The sequence below is a fragment of the Artemia franciscana genome, chromosome 4 (assembly GCF_032884065.1).
Source record: "Artemia franciscana chromosome 4, ASM3288406v1, whole genome shotgun sequence".
NCBI classification, from domain to species: domain Eukaryota; kingdom Metazoa; phylum Arthropoda; class Branchiopoda; order Anostraca; family Artemiidae; genus Artemia; species Artemia franciscana.
In genome coordinates this window covers 39,105,109-39,115,026 of record NC_088866.1, presented here as the reverse complement: position 1 = coordinate 39,115,026, position 9,918 = coordinate 39,105,109, and the positions used below count along the sequence as shown (strand labels likewise).

At 35.9% G+C, this 9,918-nt stretch overlaps 1 protein-coding gene and 1 long non-coding RNA gene across 2 annotated transcripts in view; one reads left to right on the top strand and one right to left on the bottom strand.

The window, feature by feature from the left end:
• Window positions 1–9,918, bottom strand: part of LOC136026412 (uncharacterized) — a 411,673-nt gene that overhangs the window by 143,248 nt on the left and 258,507 nt on the right. The gene's annotated exons all lie outside the window — the stretch shown is intronic.
• LOC136026404 (guanine nucleotide-binding protein-like 3 homolog) overlaps window positions 2,861–9,918 on the top strand; it is a 31,546-nt gene continuing 24,488 nt past the window's right edge. The window contains exons 1-2 of the mRNA XM_065702968.1: window positions 2,861–3,006; window positions 5,635–5,890. Coding sequence (XP_065559040.1) covers window positions 2,864–3,006; window positions 5,635–5,890 — 399 coding nt within the window. The 5' untranslated portion in view covers window positions 2,861–2,863. The remainder of the gene's footprint in view (window positions 3,007–5,634; window positions 5,891–9,918) is intronic.

The window sequence follows — 9,918 nt, the reverse complement described above, 5'->3', positions numbered from 1 at the left end:
TGACATAACCGGAACGGATATGCCCTCTTTGGGGGGAGGGGGAGGGTTAATTCTGAATAATTGGAAAGAAATGAGATATTTTTAACTTACGAAGGAGTGATCGGACCTTAATGAAATTTCATATCTAAAAGGACCTCGTGTCTCAGAGCTCTTATTTTGAATCCCGACCGTATCAGGTGATATTAGGGGAGCTGGAGGGGGAAACGGGAAATCTTGGAAAACGCTTAGAGTGGAGAGATCGGGATGAAACTTGGTGGGAAGAATAAGCACAAGTCCTAGATACGTGATTGACATAATCGGACTGAATCTGCTCTCTTTGGGGGAGGTTGGAGGTGTTAATTCGGAAAAATGAGAAAAATTGAGGTGTTTTTAACTTAAGAACAGGTGACCGGATCTTAATGAAATTTGATATTAGAAGGAACTCATGTCTCAGAGGTCTTATTTTAAATCCTGACCAGATCTGCTGACATTGGGGGGAGTCGGAGGGGGAAACTGGAAATCTCGGAAAACACTTAGAGTAGAGAAATCGGGATAAAATTTGGTGGGTAGAATAAACAAATGTCGTTGATACGTGATTGACGTAACTGGACTGGATCCGCTCTCTTTGGGGAGTTAGGGAGGAGGTCCAGTACTTTGGTGAGTTCGGTGCTTCTGGACGTGATAGGACGTCGTCAATTGGTAGGCGTGTCAGGGACCTGCACAAATTGGCTTGATAAAGTTGTTTTCCCCGATTCGACCATTTGGAGGGCTGAAGGGAGAGGAAAAATTAGAAAAAATAATGGATTTTTAACTTTCGAGTGGGTGATTGGATCTAATTGAATTTTTATATTTAGAAATCTGAGAGCTCATATTTTAAATCCCGACAGGTATTAAGCCTCTGATTTTCCTTCTAAATCAATCTGTTGATTTTTATAATTTTGCTAGAGCTCATGCCATATGAGCTCTTAGCTCTTGTTGAGTTTCTTGGAGCCTATATTAGATTTGATTGTACTGCTGTTGCCACTTCTAACAACTTGCTGCAGCACTAAGCCGCCGGAAACCAATAAATGCGCATCCTCTTCCTCCACCTCAGTCTATTCAAACCCTCTCTCTTTGCCCCTCCCATGTAGTTCTGACCTTCTTAAATCCTTCTCATGACCTACTCCCAGCCTTTTCGGTACGATCTGCTCTTTGTTCGGTCTCTGATGGATGACCAAAAGGCGAAATCTTTGGCAATCTTTCATCCTTCATGCGGAAAACGTGGTCTAGCTATCTTAACCTATCTTTCATTATAGATCTAGAAATGAGAATCGAATCGCATTTTCGCACAGCGCACTGTTTAATATTACTTAGTCAAATGACTACCTATTACTATACTAGACTATTACTTTGAAAAAGATTCAATAAATCTGTGACTTTTTAACTGCAAAAAACTTCGCTTTCCTATTCTACTTTTTAATCTCCACTGGACTACTAGTAATATTACCCAGGTATCTGAAACTATCTGCTTGATTGATTTGCTACAACATAATTTAAATCTAGGAAAGTTAACCTTCCCAGCTTGTATTATGTTCTCTTATAGTCTTCGCCTTAATCCTTAAGACGAAGTACATCACAATAAACCTTATAAACAGGAATATGACGCAGCCCGGCTTAACTCTTAACTCCGCACTGAAGCAGCGACCCTCACTTCCTACCTCACGCTATCCACTTTAGTGTATTATTTGGTATACCATTCAAGGATATGACCTTCGCTAAAGCTCTTTATTAGCTGAATCAAATGCTTGTACATAATCTGTAAAATGAAGACTAAAGAATGATTCAGACACTTGTTAATTACTAATCCAAGAGGGAAAGTTTGGTCGACTCGTCCTCTCTCAATCCTAAAATCACTTAGTTCTTCTCTTATAAGTTTATCTGCAATATTTCTTAATAAGTATCATCATGCCTAGTAATTCGCTTCTTACAGAAACTTGTCTAATTTCTCTGTAATTACCACAGTCATATTTATCACCTCTCTTATAGAGGGGTTTAATTAAAGTTTTCGTGAAATCCATGAGCACTTTCCTCCCCCTTTTCAAAAATTACATTCATCGTCTTCAGTAATTTAGCTGTAGCTTTGCAACCAACATATTTTGGAAAGTTTTGTGCTAGTTACTCTGCACCTGAGATTTAAAATCTGAGGCAAAGAGTTCCGTGTAAGTATGAATGCTTTAACGGTGAAATGTGTGTGGGTGTGGTTACTTTAATCTAGTGTAAGGTTTTATTCTCCAGTCAAGTAATTCATTGATTGAAGATGATCCCTGAGTTTTTCGGTCAATAATATGTAAGGGTAGAACATATCAATCAATTTTTTTTTTATAAGTCGCTGGTCAATTTAGTCAATTCCTTTGTTGCGTTTGTTTTTTTGTTTAATCAAGCCCCTTTGTTTTAGATGAAATTTACAGACAAGGATTCCTTCTTGAAAAATTATATAAGTAAGAGCTCTCTGGGGTGTATACCCCTCGAGGAACCTCTAATATTCAGTTATTGAAAACTAAAGCTATTGGTTATTTTCGCTTAGATATGTTTTCGACAGTTGCGATATTTGTCGCAAGCTTACGATTTTCCCCACCTCCCATAGAATTATCTTGGAAATAAACTAGAATTCCTTCACCCTATAAAAGTGAATCAATTATGAATTGAGATAAAGTAAGAGAGCGACAAGACGTAATTGGCATCATCGTTGCCTTTTATCATTTTGGATGCAAGTGTCTTGTCGTTTAAATTGTGTCTTAAAGACACAATTTTCTTCGTAAATTGTTTGTACACGCGATTGGACTTGTAAAGCATTTGAATTATATATTTTTCCTCTTACTAATTTGATTTTTTTGTGTGTCTCAAGATGATGCTGCAATATATATTAGAAGACTATGATACAACTAAAGACTTCTTGTGCCTCTTGGCCAAACGAATTGGCAAGCTTAAGAAAGGAGGTATTCCTGATTACGAAGCTGCTGCACGACGTGTTCTTCAGGATTGGAACACGTGAGTAGATTTTTTTGTCATGTGCCCAAATCCTAGTCATTCATTTTAGTAAAAAAACAGCAGAAAACCCGTCCTAAAAAACCCAGTACTACAGACATACTTACGGCAGCAACCATATTCCTGGTACCAACGGCTGTAAAAGTGACCCCCCTTCAGTGCGTAGTTTCTGCTTCCCTGCCACTTTCAGCGGAATGATTCATTGCATTCAAAAATCAGTCTTTAATTCTGTTGGTTGGTATTTGGATCTATTTAAATTTGATTAAAATTAAAAACAAATGGGACTGTGGTCTTATTTTTATAACCGTGCACTAGCAGTATTTTAACTTATAACATGAAAAGGAAGTGTCAAGATGAAAGGTTCAATAAGGGCAAATTACCGGAAGAAGGAGTGGATACAATAGGTGACCCTAGGGGAGAACTAGGAATGCTCTAAGAAGAAACTAGCCTCCTCTAGAATGACTTTAACACAAAAGAAAAATTATATAAATAACAAAAATTATATCACCCGGAAGGGTTGTCTGGGCATTTTTTTTTACTACTTACAAACATGCCAAGGATCTTACGATTAGATAAATTCACGAACTGCCTAAGTTTGTTTTGGCATAAAAAATGTGTTGTTTTTAAAATTAAACTGCAGGCTCCCCCTTGCCTCTTATAAAACTGTCTGGTCTCGTCTCATATAGCTCTATACCTGTCGAACTAAAACCTTGTTCTGAAGCTGAGAAGAGTCTTCTATTTACTGTTTGAGTTTTACTTAATACACAACCTCTAGGATATGCAGAATCATAATGATGAAAGGAGAAAAATTTTCCCCAAATGTCGAAATTTTAGAAAATCGGATTCGGAATTCGAAATTTTTGATAGTATTAAACACGAAAGATTCCTTAATGAAACATAATCAAAACAAAATTACATCCCCATCCAACAGAGAAGAGATTTTGATGTGCCATCTTAATACATAAAAAATGGAACGCCAAAAATGGAAAAATGGAATGGAAAGTAGGACAAGGATCTTCAGAAAAAAAAACCTGGAACTTTTCCTTTACTTTGTGACCACCGTGTCTCTGAATGATGTTACTATTATCTATAGGCTATCCCAGCTGAGGCACAAATAAATAAGTTTTTTTTGTGGATATCTGACATTAAATGAGCTGAATATCTGAAGCTCATTAAATGAGCTTAAATGAGCTGAATAACTCTGCCATATCTTTCACATTATTCTGTCAATTAATTTTTTTGATAGATTCTGGACTTTAATCAATAACTACTATCATGACCAGAATCTCAGTTGTATGTTTTTGAAGATATGAGATTGATCAATGTAATTCAAAACGTGAAACAATTGACATCTTGTGGATATTAGTGTTTAAAAAAAAGAATGTTGAGACGTCTAATGTTTAAAAAAGAATATTGAAATCATACACATAACAGCCTTCAGCTCAAAAATTTCCATCAAACATAAAGGAAAAACCAGTTAATTCCAGGCTTAGTTGACACTTCACGAGAGGGGGGGGGGGGCATCGTAGCCTTAAACCCGGAAATTTGGTTTACGATTCTTTGTTAATACTCAAGTAAACCGTCTGTTTTGTCGTTTCAATTTTTCAAATCAAAAGGATGCCCTGCTTTGAAACAAAAGTCCTGCATTGGTAACTAACAAAATTCTTGCTTGTGTATATTATTTTAAGTGTCTGCTGTGACTGTCTTTGCACGTTGAACAAAGACAGAGGGAAACTATTTAAGTTAAAACAATTGGGATTATATAGAAATCATGTTGCAACATCGGGATTGAGACAGGCTGTTCCATTTAAAAAACGGAAAGAACTACGCACTTTTTTTACATTAAATAATAAATGCTTGTTAAGGAAACATTTTTACTGTGAGAGAAAATGACCTTTGTTGGTTCGCAAAATTGAACGATTTTTCTATAATAACCGTTAAAAAATGACTAGCAACTACTGTGCATACTGGTACTTGTGTTGCATAGGAACACTACTGCTTTCAGTTTTTTGTCACGGTCACCGGTCTTTCTAGCTCGTTAACAGTAAGAGATGGATATCGGGAATATTTTTCGGTACTGGGACCGTGGAACGGAAAGAATAGTTCCTCTGAAGTTTGCAAAATTTTCAGTAGTCTTCTAAAAATTATAAATTTTTGATGTTTGCACACTAAATAGCATAAGCAAGAAGGAAAAATATATTCTCTTAGCTCTAGAATGAATTCCTTAGGCATCAGTAAATGTCTTACTCGTGTAGTAAACTTCTTTTTGTATACGAACTCTATGGAGATTTTTTAAGCCGAAAAAATAGCATTTAACATTTAGTTTTACAAATGGTATATCCTTTTCAGCAAAATAACTATTACAAAGAAGTGATAAACCACAATAATTAAGAATGGCAATCTATGCCATTAATATTGGCATGTCGCCTAGCTCTAGATGTAATAGCTTTACTTTTATTGTGGCCAGCTAGTTGTGGAAAATATCTATGCTGGAGCAGTCCTGAAAAACCATTTCAAGAAAAGAGTGGGAACCCTGTTGATGGTAATGGTGCCTGGTGATGCTGATGGTATCACCATGATAAGCCATGTTTTCTTGTTTTGTTGCAGCAATGAACTTGATACGCTTTTTAGGGGAAGGCTGAAGTACTACACGCATCCACCTGAGCTGATGTCACATGTATCAGCTGAAGTTGTTCAGACAATGGCCAGGGAATTTTCATTAGACGACTCTGAATTCAACGCTATGGAGACGGAAGATTTAGAAGCTTTGCCCCAAGTGAGACCCTCGCAAACTGTCAGGGTTGAAAGCAATGGAATAGTTGATAATGTGAAAGAAGGAGATACAGATGAAGAGTTGGATGATGATGATGATGACAGTGACGATATTGTAAGTTTAGTTTAGCTGTTTATATTTTATTCTTATCAAACTGACTTGTTGTTTCAACAAGATTCATTGAATAATGTTTTGCACTGTGTTCACGGTGATGGAGCTGTGAAACAATGTCCCCTGTCTCCTATAACTTATAAAGATAATTTCTTAAACCACATTGACCTGCCATAACATAAAGAAAGAAAACGATCAAAAATGGGGTTTAAAGGCCAAATGAAAATACTGAAGAAAACACAGAAAGCGAATATTTCGAGAGAAAAAACGCCTCTCTTCTTCAGCACGAACAAAATAATATGATCAAGGGAAAAACAAAAACAAAAAACAAAACAAAAGTGGAGAGTACAAAAAAAAACAAAGCGAAAAAACGCCAAAAAATTAAATGAAATTCAATAGAAGACCAAAAATTAAAAGAGTTAAACCTAACAACAATAAAGTGAGTTATTTGTCAATATCCGAAATTTGCACAAAATCCAAACAAATATGAACTGCCATTCACGGATACTAACGAACAACTGATAAGTAACCAAAATATTCATCCACTCAAACAAAAGAAGCAGTTGTTCTCAGTTGCTTTCTCAGTCACAGTCGCAGGCAAAACTTCTCAGTTGTTCATTAGTATCCATGGATAGCAGCTCAGGTTTGTATGGATTTTGTGCAAATCGCGGATGTTTGTGAATAACTCATTTTATGGTTATTAGGTATTTGATCTTAATTCTTTTAATTTTTGGTCTTTTATTGAATTTTATTTAATTTTTTGGCGTTTTTTTCATTGTTTTTGTTGTTGTTGTACTTTTCGCGTTTTTTTTTTTTTTTTGGTTTTTATTTTTTTGATCATATTATTTTGTTCGTGCTGAAGAAGAGAGGCGATCGTTCTCTCGAAATATTCGCTTTCTGTGTTTTCTTCACTATATTCGTTTGGCATTTAAAAATCCCGTTTTCGATCGTTTTCTTTCTTTATACTATAACTTATAGCCTAATTATGATTATACCATTAAAATGAATACGTTGTCATTACAGAATAATAGTCGTACATCGCTTTGATAGGATCGTACCCGAATAGAAGCAGCTTAAAATTAAAAATGTCTATTTTGCGGAATTATGTCGATTGCTTACATTTGCAGAGGCGTGTGTACCAGAGCTGCCGCTATCTGAAGTTTTCCCTAATATCTTGGAATTTAGTCTTGAGCTTGATAAATATATATAGATTAAACATTACCAACAAAAAATTATGTTAAGTTCATGTATCATCACTATTTAAGATGTTGAGCTTTTTTTTATGCAAATTGATTTGAGACATGGTTAAATTCTCAAAAGAAATGCTGGTATTTAATAATAAAAGATAGCAGAGACTGGCTTTAGTGGGGCAAGACAAATTAGTAATTTTACATAAAAAAGTTTCTGGCATTAATTATATGCAGTAAATGCTAACATGTAGCCGAACCAATCAGCTAAACATTAAAGCTTTTATGGATCTCATCCCAAAATAATATTCTAGCCTTTTTAGTTTCAAAGTTTTAACGACAGAAACAGGGAAAAACATGATTACTTTTCAAACAGGAAAGAACCCAGGAATAAAAGTAAATAATCAAGTTAACTCAGACAAAAACACCTACCTGTAAGATTTTGATCCATGAAAAGCCCAAATCTATTTAATTGTTTTGTTTTGATAGGTTTTATTGACCTACCTCTTATGGCTGTGAAAATCGGGTGGATATGTAGCTATCACTAAATTGAACATTCTTTACCGATTTGCCGTTATTCTGGGAAATTCTTGACCAAAGTTTGCCGTTGTTTGCAGTTTGTTATCGGGCTTATGGAGAATACTTGTATAGACTGGAAATTCGTATGGAAGAGCAAATATATCCAAATGAGGTCTAAACCCTAGGGTATTGGTGACGACAATGGGTTTTATGGTTTTCCTGGGAGATATCCTAAGCAGATAGTTGAACCAGTGGGATGACAGATAAAATTGAGAATCTGAATTGCTCAAAATATTCTTTTTTTTTAATATATGATAAGCTCTTGTTATCTATTCCCTGGTGCGCTATTAGTTTGCTATGACTTTGGAGCTGGAATTGGTTTTATTATGCTGCTAAGCCACTGTATACGAAAGGCGATAAGAGCGAGTGTCGTTATTATTGAGCCATTAGTCTGGTCTCTGTAGGTAGTAAATTAATTAGTAATGTGATACTTTTTAGACTGAGAGATGCTGTAGACAAAGTTTTAAGAGAAAAACAATGCGGTTTTAGAAAAGGGAGAGGATGTATCGACCAAATTTTCACAAGCGTTCGATTCTGTTGATAGAAAAACTTCAGTAAATGTATTATCCTTATTTGGTATATCAGACGAATACATTAAAGTGATTAGTGCTATATACGTGAATAATACTGCTGTGGTTAAGGTAGGAAATGAGGTTAGCAGCTAGTTCTGTATTAAGTCTGGAGTTAAGCAAGGATGTGTTCTATCCCCCTTGATATGGATTATTTTGATGGACTTTGTCTTAAAGAGCAGTGGAAAGAACAGGAAAGGCAGTGGGAGACCACGGAATCAAATGGGGAGAAAAACTCTCCTGGACTTAGATTATGTTGATGATTTAAGCATCCTAGATAAAAGTGTTTGCTAAATGAATGAACTTTTAGTGGTTTTGCGAGCTCAGGGCGCTAGAACAGGTTTGAAAATTAATGTTAAGAAGACTGAGTCACTAAGGCTAGGAATAAGTGAAGATAAAAAGGTGACGTTGTGTAACGAAAAGATTGATCTGGTGGGAAGTTCCCCTTAACTAGTTAGTATTATTAGTATAAACGGTTGGAGTAGTTAAGATGTTTAAAGTAGAATAGCTAAGGCTCGGGGTGGTTTTTTACACATGAAAAATGTTTGGAAGAATAGGAAGACGAGTCTTAAAACCAAGATTAGAATATTGGAAGGCACAGTGATGACTGTGGTCAAATATGGCTCTAAAGCATGGGTGCTCCGAAAAGTGGATGAAGGTTTACTGGATGTTTTCCAGAGAAATTGCCTACGGATTGTTCTGGGTACCCGGCTACCTGACCGAATTTCAAACAGTAGGCTGTACGAAAAATGTGGTTCAATCCCGCTTTCTAAGGCTATAATGAAAGAAAGGTTGAAATGGCAGGGGCACGTTTTGCAGATCAAGGATGACAGATTACTGAAGATTGTCCTTTTCGGCCAGCTGTCTAGGGCTAAACGGAAAGCAGGTCGTCCTCGTCTGGGGTGGGATGATGTCATAAGGAAAGATTTAAAGGAAATGGGAAATTCCTGGGAGGGTGTAATGAGGGAGGTTTTCAATAGATTGGGATGGAGGAGGAGTGTGCGTGGCGGTGTTTTCCTCAGGTGGCTTCGTGATGCGGTGCGTTGTTAGTAGTAGTAGTAGTAGTAAAAGACCCTAGGTGAAAAGTTCGGGCTTTGAAATGCTAGTTTAAAATTAAAAATGAATTTTGGCCATGGTTGACAAACTAAATGATTTAATGTCTCCATTCCCCTTTCAAGTCACATTTTTGGCCAAGTTTTATCAAAAAAACTTATTTTGCACCTAAACGGTTTTCTTTCAAGTATTATTTCTTAAAGAATTCATTAGTGTATGTATTATTCTGGTAAGGGAAAACTAATGAGTCTGGTTCCCGAGCATGATATTAGGAGAGTATTTGGAAATGTGGCGCAATTAGGGATTTAAAACGGTTGTTATATGGTTTAAAATGGTAGCATTAGTAAAGCAAAAGAAATTTGATTGTGCCTGTACGATGATCTGTCTTGAAATCTTGCATAAGAAAATATCAATAACTCTGTTTTACCAACGTATATGACTTAAACTCTTTTGACGTTACGCACTATAGGCTAGTCATTCTACGTGAAAAAATAACCAAGCCTGAAACAAATTGAAACATAAACGATATTTACACTAAGATATTCGTAGAATTTGCTGAATAATACTAAGACTCTACAAAAATCCAAAACCAGGAAATGCCTTAATATTGTATTTAAAGGCCTGAATTTCAGCCTGAAAATAA